At 42.3% G+C, this 22275-nt stretch overlaps 1 protein-coding gene across 22 annotated transcripts in view; it reads right to left on the bottom strand.

Moving 5' to 3' along the window:
* The window catches only part of LOC106577504 (ankyrin-2), a 262877-nt gene that overhangs the window by 4513 nt on the left and 236089 nt on the right, over positions 1–22275 (bottom strand). For 20 of the 22 annotated variants that reach the window (XM_082965071.1, XM_082965072.1, XM_082965067.1 and 17 more), the window contains 5 exons: positions 21995–22064; positions 4086–4169; positions 3678–3842; positions 1725–1913; positions 1362–1453 (listed from right to left, as the gene is read on the bottom strand). In XM_082965071.1, coding sequence (XP_082821197.1) covers positions 1362–1453; positions 1725–1913; positions 3678–3842; positions 4086–4169; positions 21995–22064 — 600 coding nt within the window. The other 2 variants (XM_082965065.1, XM_014155564.3) reach the window with 2 other exon arrangements.

The raw sequence follows: 22275 nt of genomic DNA on the forward strand, positions 1-22275 counted from the left end.
GGTTATTGGGCTTGGTGAGCCAATTCTTTTCAAACAACCTGTCACAGTTTTGATAGCGCTTCATTGACAGGCTTGCAGTTTGTAGGTTGACCAAAACTCTGTTGACCGTCATTTTTAGAATTAACATCTAAAACACATCATGCATGTTAGAGCGTGGTCTGGAACACCTATGAGTAATCTGAAAGCGTCACACAAGCCCCATGACCAAAGGCCCTATGATTAAAGGAAAAGTTAGCTTTTTTACAAACATATCTAAATGTTTGATGGAAATGGCATGTTATAGAAGGGTCCAGACAGTTTTTTTGCGATTTTCCTTGTTTTTGAGAAACTTGACCACTGATTAATTTCCTCATCCTCGTTGTGCGGTACGGGGGCTCTGAAAAAACGTTAACAAATTCTCCAAAAACACCCAAATACGTCCTTTTAGAAACTAAAACGCTCCCAATTTAGGGATGCAGGTCTTTACACGTTGTACACATGAAATTATGTCATTATGAACTTTATCCGCAACATTATATTGCATTTTGTACGACTTGAGCCATTTCCCCTATCCAGCTGTTCATTTCTCCGTGTAGCCTGCTGCTAGAGGTAACTGCCAAAATAAAGCAAACACCAAAATAACGTTTCTTAATAGGGCATTGGGCCACCACAAGCCGCCAGAACAGCTTCAATGCGCCTTGGCATAGATTATACAAAGTGTCTGGAACTTCCTGTGTGGAAGCACCTGCTTTCAATATACCTTGTATCCATCATTTACTCAAGTGTTACTCAACTTTCTTTGTTTTGGCAGTTAACTGTACAATGGACAGAGATGTATCGCTCGAGTCGCAACAAAATGGAATATAACGTTGCGGATAAAGTATTTTGGTGTTTTTAGGAGCATTTGTTCATGCTTTTTCAGAGGAGCCCCGTACTGCACAACGAGTATGAAGAAATGAATCCCTGGTTTGGGTAAATTTCACACAAACAAATGAAACCGCACAATAAGTGTCTGGACCCATCTATAACATGCCATTTCCATCAAAAATAGAGATCTGGTTGTAAAAAAGCAAAATTCATCTAACTTACCTTTCAAATCACCATGTCAAAATGTAAGCATCTAAGGTGTGTTTAAGAGTTATGGTTAAGATATAGAGCGGAGGTATTCACTAACCTGCTCCCTGATATGTTTACGCTGTATAGCCAATGCCATGGCATGTTTGACATAACAACAATCATAGGTGTTGGTCATATAGCACAACCAGACCTGGGACCAGGCTGTATTCACACCATGCTTTCGGATAAATCACTCAGGAAACCAACAGGAATGTCCAAACAAAGATGGACACGTAAATGAATGAACTCCCGTTCTGCTCTCAAACCTTTTGACCACAGAACCGTCGTCCTTCACAACCTCTTTCTCTACTAAATGAGGAAGTTGGATTTTTCCAAAGCCTCCAGCATAACTCAACGCCTGGAAGTGACAGAACAAGGAAAAGGGACATTTCAAACACCAAAACCCAGTGTCTCTGGTCCTAGAGTTGATCTTCAAACTGGCACTCAATAAGGTTTTTAACAGACAATATTAAAAACAGACATGCTTCTAAAAAACATGTTACAGTCAAGAAGCATTCAGCTTTATATTCCAGGCACAGTATTGCTAATATCAACCTGCTCTGCTCGAGCCACTGAGGTAGAAAAGACACTCCTGGCATTGTCACGACTCTCCCTCCCTGACGACTGACCTTCTCAAAGTCCTCCTTGGCCGAGGGGAGGTCTGCGGCCAGCGTTGAGTCACCCATCTGCTTCTCCATCCTCTCGCCCCTCACCACCGTCGTCTTGACCACCTTGCTGACCTTTCGGCCCTGCACCTGCTCTGACTCGAAGTCTGAGGCCGTGGTGGCCCCCAGGGCCAAGGGCTCCGAAAAGGTCAACTGGAGAGGTCAAACACAGGGTTCAAAGGTCACTGATACAGTAGATTACAAAACTTGATTATACAGTATACACTGTAAGGATATACAGTCATTATGGACACATTATATATTGTGGTGTAGCCTGAACTATACACGGACAATGAATAGGCAAGGGATCTCAGCACATACACTCAGAAAAAAATCTTCCAAAAGGGTTCTTCAGCTGTCCCCATAGAAGAACCCTTCTTGGTTCCAGGTATACCCCTTCTTAGTTCCAGGTAGAACCTTTTTGGGTTCCATGTAAAACCAAGGGTTCTACATGAAACCCAAAAGGGTTCTCCCTGGAACCAAAAAGGGTTCCTCAAAGGGTTCTCCTATGGGGACAGCCAAATAATGTTTAAAGGTTCTAGATAGCACCCAAGTGTAGGGCTCAGGAAGCAGGTTAAAGGTAAAATAAGTATTTTCATGGAAAAATCTAAAAATACATTCAAATCAAAAGGCTCTGTCAAGACTTACTCTAAGCACCAAATGAGTCAAATGTACTTTATTCAAACATTAATGTCCATGGAGCTTTGGAGAGCTTGTTGCTGCTCTCCTTATGGCAAATTCCCAGTACATTATTTCCCAGGTGCTGCCAAATTAACCAAATCAAATCACATTTTATTGGTCACATACACATATATAGCAGATGCTATTGCGGATATAGCGAAATGCTTGTGTGTGATGGAATGTGTAGACATTATGGACAGTATGTGGATAAAATATTTTAGTATATCTGTAGGATACGTGGGATAGAATAGTATATATACAGCAATAGCTGAATAGGATGGCATTCACCCATCTGCTTAATTGGCCAAGTGACCTAGAACAGGGGGTTATGGGAGGTGTTGTGTTCTATCTGGCAGCCATGTTGCTGTAATAGGACTACATGTTTCTCCTTGGCGTGGTGTCTTGTTGCAGGTTTTGTTTTTTGGTTATTCATTGTCCAGCTTTAAAAATCGAAGCCAGACTGCAACATTTTAGTAGCCTAGCTAGGACTGTGGCATGTGTCTGTACATTTCTCTCTGGGGACACATGAAAGCAACGCAATTGAAGTTGAATTCACCGATGCGAGCGCATCAGGCTGTAATTTCATAAAGTAGATGACTCAACTATTGACTCATTTATTCTCGCTTGTGTGTCCCATTCAGCCATGTTTGACACGCGTGCGTTAGCCTATTAGCCACGTTATGACTGACTTGTGATCATTGCCCTTGCTAGTTTGATTGTATTGACATTCCCAGTCTTAACTACAGTCATCCGTTTTTTTGTCAAAATATTGAGTCATTGAAACTGAAACACCGCATCCCGAATGGGTGGAGGCAGCAAACAACGTACCAGGCCAGTTGTGATTTACAACCTGATAGCAATATTTTTTGGACTACCAAGAAATGTATTGGTGAATTATATTAATCATGCATTGAACTGCAGCCATCTATTCTGCCAACAATGAATTACCGTACGTCATGGAATTTTGAAAACCTCTTATGAAGTTGGTTTTGAAGCATGAACTGGATATTGTATATGTTAACTGACATTATGATTCTGTTTTTTTTTTATATCTACAAAGTAGTTAAAACGATGTCAGTTCCACATTAAGGCCAGACACCCTTGTGACATCATAATATCCACAGTATACGTAAACCCTGTAATACACAATCATTTTCAGAAATACTGGAATATTGACCCCAAACAAAGTCTATAGACACAAAGACAGCAGACAGACACACATACAGACAGACTGACCTCGGTCTGATCTCCCTCGCTCCGGACCACTGTCCTCTTCACTACCTTGGAGAAGCCGTCTCCTTCCTCCACACTGACCATCTCCTGGTGAGATCCCTCCACCGTCACCTCCTCTCTCTCCACGCCGTCTGGAGAGAAGTACTTACGGATCACCTTCCGCGTGATCTGGGGGAAAGAGACCAGAAAGAAAGGAAAGTTGCCACTGGTAGAGCACTGAGCTGCATGACTAGGTCTTATAATATAAAACACACGTACAGTATTTGCCTGAGGAGACTGGATTACTTTATAATTGACAAACATGGATACATAGTAGTTACAGTATGTAGTTGAGATCTACTGTAAATCGGGGTATGTTCTAGAGTTAAGTGTCTGTTATACAGTGAATGCAGATGCAAAAAATCCCTTTACCTTCTTGACTACCATGTTTCCATGCTCATCCATGTACTGTTCCTCTGTCACTGTTTGCGGAGGGATGTCTGGCAGATCATCCGCCTAGAGAGAGAACAGATACACAGTCATACAACTGATCCTGAACACATACAAGCACAGCAAGTACACAGAATAACCGGTTTAAACATTGTAAACCCCACTCAAAAAGGAAATAAACCGTTTTCAATCATTATCTAAGACCATAAAGATTTAAATCAACAAAATGATATGGCATATGAGGGTGCAGAATGAAATAGAAATCCAAATTTGAAAAATGACCCAACGTTCGAGGGGAAGTGCAGCACAGCAATAAAACTACCCACAAGCTAAACCTCAACTCCCATCTAACCCCAACACCACACCACAGCACACTAGGGCTGGGCCCCACTTCTCCACATGCTCTTCAATGCTGTATACCTGGATGATAACTCTGCGTCGGACCACCCTGGTGGTCAACACTTCCTCCTCTGAGCTATCCGATGACAGCAACCCTAGCTCCTCATTTATCTCCTGAGAGACAGCACACAGCCATTGTGGCCATCGTAGATCATTATAACATGGTAACACGTTTTGTATAGTTACTTCAGGTACTGTTACTGCAGGCACAGAACAACAGGCAACTGATCCTTCTTTTCTCTTTCTTGGCTCTTTACTTTTCTCTCATAGGGATGCCGAAAAGGCATTCAAAAGTAGGCTATTGTAGACCTGATAGAAATTGAAAGAAAAAATATACAGTATGAGAGAGGTTCTATAAAATGGTGATGGAAGATGAAAAGAAGGCCCAGTTGAACAACAATCTTAAACAAAACCAGCCATGCAAGATATGGCCATGACAATCCAACGAAATGGTGGTCAAAGCTGCAAACAAGTACTTCTGTATGGAATGTTGAAGTGGAATATGAAGTATTGACAGTGAAGGTAATTATTTCAATAAAATGTTATAGAATGTATTTGTATGTACTCTTCATTGCATCAGATAACCTAGCTGAAAATATAAGAAGAATTTGCCAACACAGCAAAAAAGCATTCTCATAACTAAGCATTTTCATTATTGATCAGGCTTTTGCCACATGATTATTCCATTGTCTTGGTCAGTAACCCCACTTTGAAGTGGTTTTGACTTAGTGTGTTTTGTTTGGTAAGTATGCACACATGCAAACACACCACTCATAAGCTTCTTGTATTAGTCTCTGTGTTTGAGTCAGTTGATGTCCTCTCTGGACTGTGGTAACACTGCAATCAGCCTGAAAAGCTGGGACACAAGCCAGGGCAAGGTGCAGTCGTCATGCTTGACCTCTTACCCGTTCCAGAGAATATTCATCGTCATCGTACCCTGCCTGCGACCTGGAGGGTAGCTCCTCACACATGGGTACAGTTTCACTTTCACTTTCTGGTCCGTCATAAATGCCATAGTCCCCAAGACTTTCACTACCCAAAGAGAAGCGATTTTGGTCATCCACCCGTAGGAACTGTGCGCTGCATACATGGCTTCCTTTGAGGAAGCCCGTTTCCAGAGTGCTTCCGAAGGGGGTTGGGGATGGAGGCTCCTCGATGTGGTAGAGGACCTCAAGTTCCTCTGGCTCCAGATCCTCTGCCTCTGAGAAGTCTGAGAAATCATCTTTGCAGTCAAAGAACTCCAGGTCCGAATTTTCTTGGGTGGAATCTGATTGGACAACTGGCCCAAATGAAGAGAGTGTTTTCTCAAATTCGCCGATCACTCGCTTAAAGTCTGGCGAGAATTCAAAGGCTTCTGCAGATCCAGGTGTAGCAGACATGGAAGCGAACTCAGGACCCATCAGGGTGGTGGTTGTGACCTGACCCTTATCTGACAGAGGGTCGCTGAAGACAGGAGAAACTGGACTCATATCAGTGGGGGACAACTGGCTACACTCGGAGACTCTCAGAGAGTGGCATCCGGAAAACACGGCCTCGTAATCTGGTGGCACCAGGAATTGGCTCGACATCGGCGAAAATAACTCACCCGAATGAGTCTCCTCGAATTCCTCTTGTGTAAATTCACTCCAGTCGGAGAATTCTTGAGTGGCAGAGTCAAGTACCTTTAGTTTAGGTGTCACTGCTCTATGGGTAGTGAAAGGGTATTGTTCACTGATCTGCAATGGGGTTGATATCAGAGGTTCGTAGCCTGTGGCTGTCTTTGTCTGCTTTGGTGATACCAGACCTGATATGCTTGTTTCTTGACTCAAGTCTAATACTGCCTTTTGCTCATGTAAAGTACTTTCCGTTACCATGGTAGACTCTAATTTTCTTTGCATTTTCCCATAACTGGTCTTCAACTGTATTTCCTTGGCTGTTTGAGACGGAGCCTGGAAGTAAATGTTGACATCACTTGAACAAGTATTCTTCAAATGTGTTGTTATAGCAAGTCAGTTGGCATGCTCCAATAACATCCCATCAACAAACTGCAACACACTAACATGAGAGTACTTGGTTGACTAAGGTCTCATTAGTCATTTTCTCCCACAACACCATGTCACATTTAAATCACTGCAAGAACACTGGAGAGAACAAACCAAGCAATTATAAAAGGTCAACATCACAGTGCCCAACAAAGTTACAGTAATAGCAATATGCTTGCACACAAACTGTTACTAAGAGCTCAAATGAGTCAGAATTGGTTAGTTACATCACCCACCATCTAAGTGCATTGTGATCGTACAAACATTCCTTAGATACACTCCATTTTGCAGAAACCCATTGGTGAATCCAGACATCCATTTCGACCATACAGTGTTATTGTCATCCTCCATTAGAATTGGGAGTTATTCCATCATTCCATAGCACGTGCAAAGTCATCTTTATCATGCTCTCTCTCTCTTACCCTCTGTGGGGCTTCCTGGGTCTTTATTGAATCAGCACTGAGGCGCAGGACCTCTACTTCTTCCTCACTTCTGTCCTTGACCTTCACTGGTTGTTGCTTAACTGGGCCATCTTTCTGGACCTTTTTGACATTTTCCAAACCCATAGTGGCTTGGGGAGTTGGGATGGTTTCAGCATGCTCTGAACCATGCTTTGTCCGTGCCTGTTCCGTAGATGTAGTGACCATTTCTGCTACTAGCCCACTGACCCTTGGTAAGCCTTGATCTGTCGTGCTCATTTGTCCCTGCTCTATTTCAAATTTAGTAGCTGGGACTGACAACAGAGTAACACCCAAGGTATTTTCCTCTAGCGACATTGGGACACGCTCAGACGTTAAAACAGATGTCACATGACTCAACGTACCTGCTTTAAATGTCATTGTTTCTGTACCTGTAATAACTAAACTTAACTCTTCATCTGATGCACCTGACTCAGGAGACGATTGCCTTCGGCGGACATCGGCCCAAGAATCTACAGGCAAAGCTATGAATACAGTGTCTGATGACACAGACTCAGGTGAAGACGTTCTATCACTAAGGGCCCGGGGTTCCATGAAGTACTGAGATAATATCCTCATAAACTCAGGCACTGGTGAGTCAGGTGATAGCCGTTTATTCCTGCTGACTGATTCTAGGGAATCAGGTGAGGATGGCCGACTTTCTAATGCTGACGATGATATGACCATTAGCTCATACTCAGAGCCAGAGGTCATGGATTCAGGTGATGATGACCTGTGTTCTATTGTGGCATACTCCATATTACATGAATCCATACCTGACACACCTGATCTTGTATACTGAGGGATGGGTGAGTCTGGAGAAAGCGACCTATTGTCATTGATCTCATGCATTGATTCAGGTGAAGATGATCTAACCTTATCCATTGACATCATTGATTCTAGAGACATGGTTCTGTATTCAACAGACTCAGTGGATAGCGGTCTATCCTTCTCAACTTGTTTCTCGAATAACACAGATTCAGGTGATGACGTTCTAACATCTGCCTTTAACACCAACGTTGCAGGTGATATGGGTCGGCAGTCAGGTAATGACTCGGGTGATAGAGGCTTATCCTCGGTCTCCGATACAGACACTATGACCCATTCATCTCCAGAGTCTGATTCGGAGTGAGGGGAAGCTGATCTGTGACCTGTTTCAAATGTAAACTTCGATACTACTTCTGCTGCTGGTGATTCAGGTAAAACTATATCGGATACGCTTGGACTCTCAGTAGGAGCTACATCCTGATCAATCTTGACCATCTCAGTTGTAGTTTCTGAAGGTTCCACTTGCCAATCTGGTAGAGCTTCTGTGCTGATCTCAGTGCTACCTTGAGCAACTTCTCTCTCCTCTGGAGAAGTCTGTATGTACTCTATACTCTCAGTCAAAGCTACATCCTGATCGATCTTGGCTGTTTCAGTGGTAGCTGCTGGTTCCACTTGTGGACCGGGTACAGCTTCTGGACTGACGTCTGCGCTACATTGAGCAACGTCTTCCTCACCAGGAGAAGTCTCCACATATGCTTCGCTACTCCCAGTATACTCCAAGACACCTGTTTTACTCAAGAAGGTTTCTCCTACATATTGGGCGTCGTGTATTTGAGAGATAAGCTTCCAAAGCTCTGTATCATACATACGATTGTATTCGTCTACCATCATGGCTGTTCCAGCTACAGGTGAACCTGACAAAGCAGCCTTAGGTTTCTGTTCTGATGCGTCTCTTGACAATATTTCTGATGGGGAAACATGCTCAGGAATGAAACTTTTGGTTGGCAACTTTGTTTCCTCAATGTCAGAATATACCAAGTCAAATTCCATGTCTGATGTTGTTGATAATGGGGATGAAGACCTATATCCTGTTTCTACTGTGGTAGACCCAAGTGCAATCTGTGTAAATTGTAGAATTGGTGACTGAGGTGAAAAAGACCTATGTCCATTCACTGATGCTACTGATTCAGGTGAGTCTGGTCTCAATTCAACAGAGGAGGACTCGAAAATGTGTGGAGCATATTCTACATCTGAAGCCACTGATTCAGGTGATGAGGACCTATATCCAATCATTGAAACAATAGCCTCTCGTAACGCCTGTCTAAACTCAGGTATGGGTGAATCAGGTGACAGTGTCCTGTATTCATCTATAGATGCTATTGAATCAGGTGATGAGGGTATATCCTTAAAATGTATTGAGGCATACAAGAATAACTCATTTTCAAATTCTTCATCTGACAAAACTGATGCAGGTGATGATGATCTGCTTCCTGTCATAAATATGGTTGGTTCCGGGAAATATTGTAGGTATTGTGGTAGAGGAGAGTCTGGAGACAGACACCTGTACTCATCCACTGATGCTGTAGATTCAGGAGAAGATGATCTGATGTTTGTCAGTAGCATGACTGATTCAGGTGACATGGGACAATACTCTGATAAAGACTCAGGTGATAGGGGTCTTTCCTCTGTATCTGATACTATTGATTCAGGTGAGTCTGGTCTTTGCTCAAAGATCGACTCAGAAATGAGTGGAGCATATTCAATATCTGAATCAACTGATTCAGGTGATGATGACCTGTACCCAATAGTTGAAAAAGCAGATTCAGGTAACACCTGTCTAAACTCAGGTATGGGTGAATCAGGTGACAGTGTCCTGTATTCATCTATAGACACTATTGAATCAGGTGATGAAAGTCTATTCTCAGAAAGCATTGAGCCATACAAGAATAACTCTGTTTCAGATTCCATATCTGAGCCTATTGATTCAGGCGATGCTGATCTATTCCCTGTCACTAGTGTAGTAGTTTCGTGCTGTATGTACTGGGGTACTGGGGAGTCTGGTGACAGAGCTCTGAACTCATCTACTGATGTTGTTGAATCAGGAGTGTCTTGTCTATCTTCAATCTCAGAAATCAGAGGAGCGTATTCTGTTTCAGACTCTGTTTCATATCCTGCCAATGATTCAGGGGATGAGGACCTATATCCAATCATTGAAACGATAGAGTCTCGTAACGCCTGTCTAAACTCAGGTATGGGTGAATCAGGTGACAGTGTCCTGTATTCATCTATAGATGCTATTGAATCAGGTGATGAGGGTCTATCCTTAAAATGTATTGAGGCATACAAGAATAACTCATTTTCAAATTCTTCATCTGACAATACTGATGCAAGTGATGATGATCTGCTTCCTGTCATAAATATGGTTGGTTCTGGGAAATATTGTAGGTATTGTGGTAGAGGAGAGTCTGGAGACAGACACCTGTACTCATCCACTGATGCTGTAGATTCAGGAGAAGATGATCTGATGTTTGTCAGTAGCATGACTGATTCAGGTGACATGGGACAATACTCTGATAAAGACTCAGGTGATAGGGGTCTTTCCTCTGTATCTGATACTATTGATTCAGGTGAGTCTGGTCTTGATTCAATAAAGAATACCTCAGAAATTAAAGGTTCATATTCAATATCTGAAGTCACTGATTCAGGTGATGAGGATCTATATTCAATAGAATATGTAACAGATTCAGGTAAGTCTTGTCTAAACTCAGGTATGGGTGAATCAGGTGACAGTGCCTGGTATTCATCTACAGATGCTACTGAGTCAGGTGAGCCTGGTCTCTCCCAAAAGGAAAAAGCCTCAGATTGTATATGTCCAATTTCTTCTGAAGTCACTGAATCGGGTGACGATGGTCTGCTTCCGGCCATAAACATTACTGGTTCTGGGAAATATTGTAAAAATTGTGGAATTGGTGAGTCTGGAGAAAAAGATCTATGCTCATCCATTGACTTCACTGACTCAGGAGAGTCTGATCTTAACCCACTCTCGTTTGATAACATTTTACTTAGTAGTTCTGATTTCTGTACATACTCTATTGTACTCCCACAATACTCAAACATACCTGTTTTACTAGCAAAGGTTTCTCCTACATATTGGGGGTCATGTATTGGAGAGATCAGCTTCCAACGATCTGCATCGTACACAAGTTTGTAAATTGGCACTCGCATGACTGATTCTGATGGTGAATGGGCATATTCAATATCAGAAGTCACTGACTCAGGTGACGATGATCTACATTCAACAAAATATTCAAGTAAATTCTGTCTAAACTCCGGTATGGGTGAGTCAGGTGATAGTGCCCTGCATTCATCTACAGATGCTACTGAATCAGGTCTGTCCTCAAAAAGCATTGAGGTGAATGAGAATAACTCTGTTTCATATTCCAAATCTGACAATACTGACGCAGGTGACGATGATCTGCTTCTTGTCATAAACAGAGTTGGTTCTGGGTAATGTTGTAGGTATTGTGGTAGAGGAGAGTCTGGAGACAGACACCTGTACTCATCCACTGATGCTGTAGATTCAGGAGAAGATGATCTGATGTTTGTCAGTAGCATGACTGATTCAGGTGACATGGGACAATACTCTGATAAAGACTCAGGTGATAGGGGTCTTTCCTCTGTATCTGATACTATTGATTCAGGTGAGTCTGGTCTTTGCTCAAAGATCGACTCAGAAATGAGTGGAGCATATTCAATATCTGAATCAACTGATTCAGGTGATGATGATCTGTACCCAATAGTTGAAAAAGCAGATTCAGGTAACGCCTGTCTAAACTCAGGTATGGGTGAATCAGGTGACAGTGTCCTGTATTCATCTATAGATGCTATTGAATCAGGTGATGAGGGTCTATCCTTAAAATGTATTGAGGCATGCAAGAATAACTCATTTTCAAATTCTTCATCTGACAATACTGAGGCAGGTGATGATGATCTGCTTCCTGTCATAAATATGGTTGGTTCTGGGAAATATTGTAGATATTGTGGTAGAGGAGAGTCTGGAGACAGACACCTGTACTCATCCACTGATGCTGTAGATTCAGGTGAGTCTGGTCTCTGCCAAAATGCAAAAGCCTCAGATAGAATGTCGTCAACTTCCGAAGTCCCTGAAATCACTGATTCAGGTGATGACGATCTATATCCATATACAGAAGATGTAACACATTCAGGTATTGCATGTAAGAACTCAGGTATGGGTGAATCAGGTGACAGTGTCCTGTATTCATCTACAGACGCTATTGAATCAGGTGATGAAAGTCTATTCTCAGAAAGCATTGAGCCATACAAGAATAACTCTGTTTCAGATTCCATATCTGAGCCTATTGATTCAGGCGTTGCTGATCTATTCCCTGTCACTAGTGTAGTAGTTACGTGCTGTGTGTACTGGGGTACTGGGGAGTCTGGTGACAGAGCTCTGAACTCATCTACTGATGTTGTTGAATCAGGAGTGTCTTGTCTATATTCAATCTCAGAAATCAGAGGAGCATATTCTGTTTCAGACTCTGTTTCATATCCTGCCAATGATTCAGGGGATGAGGACCTATATCCAATCATTGAAACGATAGAGTCTCGTAACGCCTGTCTAAACTCAGGTATGGGTGAATCAGGTGACAGTGTCCTGTATTCATCTATAGATGCTATTGAATCAGGTGATGAGGGTCTATCCTCAAAAAGCATTGAGGCATACAAGAATAACTCTGTTTCAAATTCTTCATCTGAAAATACCAAAGCAGGTGATGATGATCTGCTTCCTGTCATAAATATGGTTGGTTCTGGGAAATATTGTAGGTATTGTGGTAGAGGAGAGTCTGGAGACAGACACCTGTACTCATCCACTGATGCTGTAGATTCAGGAGAAGATGATCTGATGTTTGTCAGTAGCATGACTGATTCAGGTGACATGGGACAATACTCTGATAAAGACTCAGGTGATAGGGGTCTTTCCTCTGTATCTGATACTATTGATTCAGGTGAGTCTGGTCTTTGCTCAAAGATCGACTCAGAAATGAGTGGAGCATATTCAATATCTGAATCAACTGATTCAGGTGATGATGATCTGTACCCAATAGTTGAAAAAGCAGATTCAGGTAACACCTGTCTAAACTCAGGTATGGGTGAATCAGGTGATAGTGCCCTGTATTCATCTATAGATGCTATTGAATCAGGTGATGAGGGTCTATCCTCAAAAAGCATTGAGGCATGTAAGAATAATTCATTTTCAAATTCTTCATCTAACAATACTGATGCAGGTGATGATGATCTGCTTCCTGTCATAAATATGGTTGGTTCTGGGAAATATTGCAGGTATTGTGGTAGAGGAGAGTCTGGAGACAGACATCTATACTCATCCACTGATGCTGTAGATTCAGGTGAGTCTGGTCTCTGCCAAAACACAAAAGCCTCAGATAGAATGTCGTCAACTTCCGAAGTCCCTGAAATCACTGATTCAGGTGATGACGATCTATATCCATATACAGAAGATGTAACACATTCAGGTATTGCATGTAAGAACTCAGGTATGGGTGAATCAGGTGACAGTGTCCTGTATTCATCTATAGACACTATTGAATCAGGTGATGAGGGTCTATCCTCAAAAAGCATTGAGCCATACAAGAATAACTCTGTTTCAGATTCCATATCTGAGCCTATTGATTCAGGCGATCCTGATCTATTCCCTGTCACTAGTGTAGTAGTTACGTGCTGTGTGTACTGGGGTACTGGGGAGTCTGGTGACAGAGCTCTGAACTCATCTACTGATGTTGTTGAATCAGGAGTGTCTTGTCTATATTCAATCTCAGAAATCAGAGGAGCGTATTCTGTTTCAGACTCTGTTTCATATCCTGCCAATGATTCAGGGGATGAGGACCTATATCCAATCATTGAAACGATAGAGTCTCGTAACGCCTGTCTAAACTCAGGTATGGGTGAATCAGGTGACAGTGTCCTGTATTCATCTATAGATGCTATTGAATCAGGTGATGAGGGTCTATCCTTAAAATGTATTGAGGCATACAAGAATAACTCATTTTCAAATTCTTCATCTGACAATACTGAGGCAGGTGATGATGATCTGCTTCCTGTCATAAATATGGTTGGTTCTGGGAAATATTGTAGATATTGTGGTAGAGGAGAGTCTGGAGACAGACACCTGTACTCATCCACTGATGCTGTAGATTCAGGAGAAGATGATCTGATGTTTGTCAGTAGCATGACTGATTCAGGTGACATGGGACAATACTCTGATAAAGACTCAGGTGATAGGGGTCTTTCCTCTGTATCTGATACTATTGATTCAGGTGAGTCTGGTCTTGATTCAATAAAGAATACCTCAGAAATTAAAGGTTCATATTCAATATCTGAAGTCACTGATTCAGGTGATGAGGATCTATATCCAATAGAATATGTAACAGATTCAGGTAAGTCTTGTCTAAACTCAGGTATGGGTGAATCAGGTGACAGTGCCTGGTATTCATCTACAGATGCTACTGAGTCAGGTGAGCCTGGTCTCTCCCAAAAGGAAAAAGCCTCAGATTGTATATGTCCAATTTCTTCTGAAGTCACTGAATCGGGTGACGATGGTCTGCTTCCGGCCATAAACATTACTGGTTCTGGGAAATATTGTAAATATTGTGGAATTGGTGAGTCTGGAGATAAAGATCTATGCTCATCCATTGACTTCACTGACTCAGGAGAGTCTGATCTTAACCCACTCTCGTTTGATAACATTTTACTTAGAAGTTCTGATTTCTGTACATACTCTATTGTACTCCCACAATACTCAAACATACCTGTTTTACTGGCAAAGGTTTCTCCTACATATTGGGGGTCATGTATTGGAGAGATCAGCTTCCAACGATCTGCATCATACACAAGTTTGTAAATTGGCACTCGCATGACTGATTCTGATGGTGAATGGGCATATTCAATATCAGAAGTCACTGACTCAGGTGACGATGATCTACATTCAACAAAATATTCAAGTAAATTCTGTCTAAACTCCGGTATGGGTGAGTCAGGTGATAGTGCCCTGCATTCATCTACAGATGCTACTGAATCAGGTCTGTCCTCAAAAAGCATTGAGGTGAATGAGAATAACTCTGTTTCATATTCCAAATCTGACAATACTGACGCAGGTGACGATGATCTGCTTCTTGCCATAAACAGAGTTGGTTCTGGGAAATATTGTAGGTATTGTGGTAGAGGAGAGTCTGGAGACAGACACCTGTACTCATCCACTGATGCTGTAGATTCAGGAGAAGATGATCTGATGTTTGTCAGTAGCATGACTGATTCAGGTGACATGGGGCAATACTCTGATAAAGACTCGGGTGATTGGGGTCTTTCCTCTGTATCTGACACGATTGACTCTGGTGAGTCTGGTCTCTGCCAAAAGGCAAAAGCCTCAGATGAAGGCCTATCTTTATCTGAGAAGATTGTTGAAAAAATATCAGAAAGCTCACATTCGTTGTCTGACCATACTGATGTTAGTGATCGGGGTCTATCTTCATAGAATAACGACATTAAGGGCAGAGTCCCACATTCCATATCTGAGCACATTGATTCAGGTGAAGTTGACCTGGATCCAATAAAATGTGGAATAGATTCAGGTAATGACGGACTAAAATCAGGTATGGGTGAGTCTGGTGAAAGCGCCATGTATTCATCAACTGATGCTACTGATTCAGGTGATGAGGGTCTACCTCTCTCTGAAAAGAGTGTCAAGAAGATGTCAGAAAGATCATATTCATCATCTGACAATTCTGATGCAGGTGACGATGATCTGCTTCCTGTCATAAATATGGTTGGTTCTGGGAAATATTGTAGGTATTGTGGTAGAGGAGAGTCTGGAGACAGACATCTGTACTCATCCACTGATGCTGTAGATTCAGGTGAGTCTGGTCTCTGCCAAAATGCAAAAGCCTCAGATAGAATGTCGTCAACTTCCGAAGTCCCTGAAATCACTGATTCAGGTGATGACGATCTATATCCATATACAGAAGATGTAACACATTCAGGTATTGCATGTAAGAACTCAGGTATGGGTGAATCAGGTGACAGTGTCCTGTATTCATCTACAGACGCTATTGAATCAGGTGATGAGAGTCTATTCTCAGAAAGCAATGAGGCATGTAAGAATAACTCTGTTTCAGATTCCATATCTGAGCCTATTGATTCAGGCGATGCTGATCTATTCCCTGTCACTAGTGTAGTAGTTTCGTGCTGTGTGTACTGGGGTACTGGGGAGTCTGGTGACAGAGCTCTGAACTCATCTACTGATGTTGTTGAATCAGGAGTGTCTTTTCTATCTTCAATCTCAGAAATCAGAGGAGCGTATTCTGTTTCAGACTCTGTTTCATAATCCTGCCAATGATTCAGGGGATGAGGACCTATATCCAATCATTGAAACGATAGAGTCTCGTAACGCCTGTCTAAACTCAGGTATGGGTGAATCAGGTGACAGTGTCCTGTATTCATCTATAGATGCTATTGAATCAGGTGATGAGGGTCTATCCTTAAAATGTATTGAGGCATGTAAGAATAACTCATTTTCAAATTCTTCATCTGACAAAACTGATGCAGGTGATGATGATCTGCTTCCTGTCATAAATATTGTTGGTTCTGGGAAATATTGTAGATATTGTGGTAGAGGAGAGTCTGGAGACAGACACCTGTACTCATCCACTGATGCTGTAGATTCAGGAGAAGATGATCTGATGTTTGTCAGTAGCATGACTGATTCAGGTGACATGGGGCAATACTCTGATAAAGACTCAGGTGATTGGGGTCTTTCCTCTGTATCTGACACGATTGACTCTGGTGAGTCTGGTCTCTGCCAAAAGGCAAAAGCCTCAGATGAAGGCCTATCTTTATCTGAGAAGATTGTTGAAAAAATATCAGAAAGCTCACATTCGTTGTCTGACCATACTGATGTTAGTGATCGGGGTCTATCTTCATAGAATAACGACATTAAGGGCAGAGTCCCACATTCCATATCTGAGCACATTGATTCAGGTGAAGTTGACCTGGATCCAATAAAATGTGGAATAGATTCAGGTAATGACGGCCAAAAATCAGGTATGGGTGAGTCCGGTGAAAGCCCCATGTATTCATCAACTGATGCTACTGATTCAGGTGATGAGGGTCTACCTCTCTCTGAAAAGAGTGTCAAGAAGATGTCAGAAAGATCATATTCATCATCTGACAATACTGATGCAAGTGACGATGATCTGCTTCCTGCCATAAACAGAGTTGCTTCTGGGAAATAATCAAAGTATTGTGGTAGAGGAGAGTCTGGAGACAGACATCTATACTCATCCACTGATGCTGTAGATTCAGGTGAGTCTGGTCTCTGCCAAAATGCAAAAGCCTCAGATAGAATGTCGTCAACTTCCGAAGTCCCTGAAATCACTGATTCAGGTGATGACGATCTATATCCATATACAGAAGATGTAACACATTCAGGTATTGCATGTAAGAACTCAGGTATGGGTGAATCAGGTGATAGTGCCCTGTATTCATCTACAGATGCTATTGAATCAGGTGATGAGGGTCTATCCTCAAAAAGCATTGAGGCATGTAAGAATAACTCAGTTTCATATTCCATATTTGAGCATATTGATTCAGGTGACACTGACCTGTATCCTGACATAAACAGAGTTGGTTCTGGGAAATATTGTAGGTATTGTGGTAGAGGAGAGTCTGGAGACAGACACCTGTACTCATCCACTGATGCTGTAGATTCAGGAGAAGATGATCTGATGTTTGTCAGTAGCATGACCGATTCAGGTGACATGGGACAATACTCTGATAAAGACTCAGGTGATAGGGGTCTTTCCTCTGTATCTGATACTATTGACTCAGGTGAGTCTGGTCTCTGCCAAAAATCAAATGCCTCAGATAGTATATACTCAATTTCTGAAGTCCCCGAAGTCACTGATTCAGGTGATGATGACCTAGACCTTGTAGATGAGAAAGCAGATTCAGGTAATTCCTGTCTAAACTCAGGTATGGGTGAGTCAGGGGATAGTGGTCTATGCTCATTGACTGATCCTATAGATTCAGGAGAGGAAGTTCTAGCGTCAATACCCAGAACTATTGAATATTTTGAGTCAACTACTTCAACTTCAGCATCAGATACTGATTCAGGTGACAATGATCTATGATATGATTGAGCAGTTTCGAGAAAGAATAGTGAATATTCGGGTATGGGGGAATCCGGGGATAAAGATTTACATGCTTTCAATGACTTCACTGACTCTGCCTTATCTGATCTCAAAACAGCCATTATCTTAACTGACTCAGGTGTGAGAGGCCTATATTCAGACTCAGAATCAGATGACAGTGGTCTGTCCTCGGTAACCTCAGTTGATGAAGTTTGACTTTCTCGTTCTGATGTCTGCACATACTCTACGATACTCTCGGCATACTCAAACATACCTGTTTTAGGGGTTTCCCCGACATACTGGGGATCATGTATTGGAGAGACCAGCTTCCAAAGCTCTGCATCGTACTTAAGTTTGTAAGCTGGCACTCTTATTACTGATGGAGGGACATGTATACCTTCATCAGATACCATTCTTGGTGACACAGATGGTTCTTTTGGAGTTTGGGCTAAATCAGGTACTGATAGTCCTTTCTGAGTTTCAGGTTTACTCGATTCAGGAAATAATTGGGCTGTGGAGTTGAATATTATTGGTGGACTTTCAAAGACACCTGATTCAGCTACTATGTCTTGGTCTTTTGAACATGAGCTATGCTCACTGACTGATCCAGTTGACTCAGGTGATAAGGGTCTATCTTCAATAGCTACAGATATTGAATCAAATATCTCAGAAACCTCATCATCTGGTAACGATTCAGGTGATGATGATCTATGATGAAACGGAACAGCTTCACGGAACAATGGGGAATATTTGTATACAGGGGCATCTGGTGACAATGATCTATGTTCATCCATTGTTCCTGTTGATTCAGGGGATGTTGTTTTAATATCCTTCAACAACATCAGTGATGAAGATAACATGGATCTATACTCTGATAATGACTCAGGCTTAGAGTCCGACTCCTCAACCGGAGAATCTATTGATAACGGTTTATTGTCAGGTTCGGATGTCTCTTCATACTCTTTTCTTTGTCCAGCATACTCAAACACACCTGTTTTACTACAGTAGGTTTCTCCTACATATTGTTGGTCATTTATTTGAGAGATAAGCTTCCAAAGCTCTGCATCATACACAAGTCTGTACTCTGGCACTAGTATTGCTGATGGAGGGAAACGTATACCTGATGCAGATAGTGTTATTGGTGACACAGATGAAGGTTGAGCTACGTCAGGTTCAGATAGTCCTTTTTGAGGTTCAGGTTGACTAAATTCAAATAATGGTGCAGTTGCGGACTCGGTTAATATTGGTGGACTTTCAGGAACATTTATACCTGATTCAGTTATAGTTATTGGTGACACACATAGTACCATGTCTTGATCTTCTGAAGGTTGAGCTACATCACTAGTTGCTGATAGAACTTCATGAGATTGAGGTTTAGTAGATTCAGGTTTTGCTGGTTTAGGTGCAGTTACAACTTCTGCAAGTTTTACTGGAGGTTGGTTTGTAGAACGTAGTACTGACTTAGACAGCGATTTTACAGCAGGAATTTCGGTCACTGATAAAAATGCTGGATCAGTTTCGGAGGAGTTAGATTTTTGTTGTTTAGCAGACTTCGTCTTTGTTGACAATGGATTGAATTTTGTTTTGCCCTTTTCAGTAGACTGCTGTATATCTAGATGTATATTTTGCACTGTTGAACAAGCAGGTTCTGACATTACAGGGTTAGGTTCAATAGCGTCAAGTGATTCTGCTGTCATGTTCACATTTTCTGGAACAAGTGTCGTAGATTTTGGCAACTTCACTTTGGTCACAGATGGAGAAACAAGGGGTTTAAGGGATTTCAATTGAGTCAATGCTGAATAAGTTATCTCCTTTTCAAAATCTAAAGCTTCAGGTGAATCTGGTCTATGCTCTGTACCTATAGACTCCAGAGACATTGGAACACATTTAGTGTCTGATGATACTGATTCAGGTGAAGAAGATCTATAATCAACAATAGAGTCTGGTAACATGTGCCAAAACTGAGGTATAGGTGAGTCAGGTGATAGCGCTCTATACTCATCTATTGATGCTATTGATTCAGGTGATGAAGGTCTATCCTTATAAAGTAATGATAGTAATGGTACGGTTTCATAATCTATATCTGAAAATATAGATTCAGGTGATGATGATCTACAAAACTTCACTAAAGCAATGGGTTCTGATTGCCAAAATTGTGTAACTGGTGAATCTGGAGACAGAGATCTGTGTTCATCTACTGATCCTGCAGATACAGGTGATGATGATTTGATATCATTCAGTAACATCAGTGATGTAGCTGACATGGGTCTATAGTCTGTATCTGATACTATTGACTGAGGTGAGTCTGGTCTCTGCCAAAAGGCAAAAGCCTCCAATAGTATGCATTCAGTTTCTGAAGTCACTGAAGTCTCTGATTCAGGTGAATATGACCTACACCCTGTAGTGGAGATAACCGATTCAGGTAATGCCTGTCTAAACTCAGGTATGGGAGAGTCAGGGGATAGTGGTCTCTGCTCATTGACTGATCCAGTAGATTCCGGTGATAATGCCCTCTTCTCTAAATACTCACTGCCCGAGGATATCGCTCTGGAAAACTCTCCCCTGTTAGGAACCATAGGTGTCAAGGGCCTGTCCTCTGCTTCTGCTAGCCCAAGTGCTAGTAGACTACTTGCAGCTCCAGGGGCACTTAGGAACGTTTGTCCTGGGGCATAAGATGGTATTTCTGCAGTTTCCCATTCAACCTCAGGGGGCGGTAGAGGAGACAGGGGTCTGAACTGAGGTATGGGCGAGTCAGGCAAGAGAAGACTTAGTTCAGTATCGGATGACAGTGACTCGGGAGATGAGGCTCTACTCTCAGTCAACAGTATGGATGAATCAAGTGTTGATGGGCTATACTCGGGTATATGTGAGTCAGGTGATTGGGACCCAGACCTATCATCTGATGTCACTGACTCTGGTGAAGATGATTGGCCATGCATTGAAACTACAATTTTAGTAGCATACTCAGATGCTGAGTCAGGGGATAAAGACCTTTTTTCGATTTTGGAACATAGAGATTCTGGAGCCAAAGACATGGCTAACTCAGACACTGGAAGAGCTGACACCTCTGCTCGGGTCTCAGCAGTAGAGTCATGTGATATCTGGATAAATGCAGTGCTGACAATGGATTCTACTGTGACCGACTCTGAAATCAGAGTGGTTCTTGACACGTCTGATGATGTCTGAGCTATTGTCTGTGATTCCTTACCCACCCCAAAGGTGATAGACTCTGGGGTCATGGGACTGAAATCTACAGGTCTGAGGTAAAGCTCAGCGGAGATAGCTTCCTGGTCAAGAGTAGCCTGGTCTACATCAATCAAAGGCATGGAGGTAGGGGAATCTGCCTCATAAACCCGGCTGGCTCTGTAAGTTTCGGCTACCTCATCCAATTCCATTGGTGTTTTCTTGGATTCTTCACTAGTTGATTTCTCTACATATCCAAACAGGACTTTGTAAAGTCGGTGCGACACCTCGTCAATATGATCCTCTGAGAATATCTCACATGTCTCTTTGGGGCGTACCACCTCAGAAGCCTGAGGAAGCTGAGTAGACTGAGGAAGTGGTAAATTCATAGGCTCGGCTGTAATACTGTTCTTCTCAGAAACCCGTTCAGTTGTCTGAGAAGCCATAGTGACGGAGGTGGTGGAGAGGTAAGTGTAGTACTCTGAGGTTTGCTTTAGCTCCACAGACAGCTCACTGAAGTCTGGCTCGGCCTGGTCACATTCAGTCAGACTGTCCCCAAAGTCGGTCATGGACAACGGACGGCTCTCACAGACACGCTTACTACTTTTAGTGGGTGACTCTTGGTGACTCGTTGGCGACAACAACCATTTGTTGTCACTTTCAGCCTGGGGGGGCTGGAGTGACCCCTCGCCCCACTCTGCACCCCCCTGTGCCCCCTTCTCAGAATGCTTGACAGATAGAGAGGATGAGGAGGGAGGGGTGGGTCCGTTGTAGGCAGGATCTAGGACGTGAGAGGTGAGCTGGTAGGGGGAGGTGCGGTACAAGGTGAAGAAGGGACTTACTTGCTTAAAAGTGCCCATATGTAGTGACTCAGCCTTCTCTGATCCACTCTGTGATGTACCACCCACAGAACTGAGGAACAAAAAATAAGTCAAACATCTAATAACGTGAAATCTCCCCGAAAAAATTGAATACAGTTATTCTTAAAAACTGTTTATTCTTAGTGATTTTAACAATGCAAATCAAGATTATTTGACTGAATTGTTTGTTTCTACAACCATACAACATTAGCAGGATATAGCAGAAAACAACATAAGACCTTTTTAACCTAATTTCTCTTTCA

Source organism: Salmo salar, chromosome 18 (assembly GCF_965601325.2).
Source record: "Salmo salar chromosome 18, fSalSal1, whole genome shotgun sequence".
In the NCBI taxonomy this organism is placed as follows: Eukaryota; Metazoa; Chordata; class Actinopteri; order Salmoniformes; family Salmonidae; genus Salmo; species Salmo salar.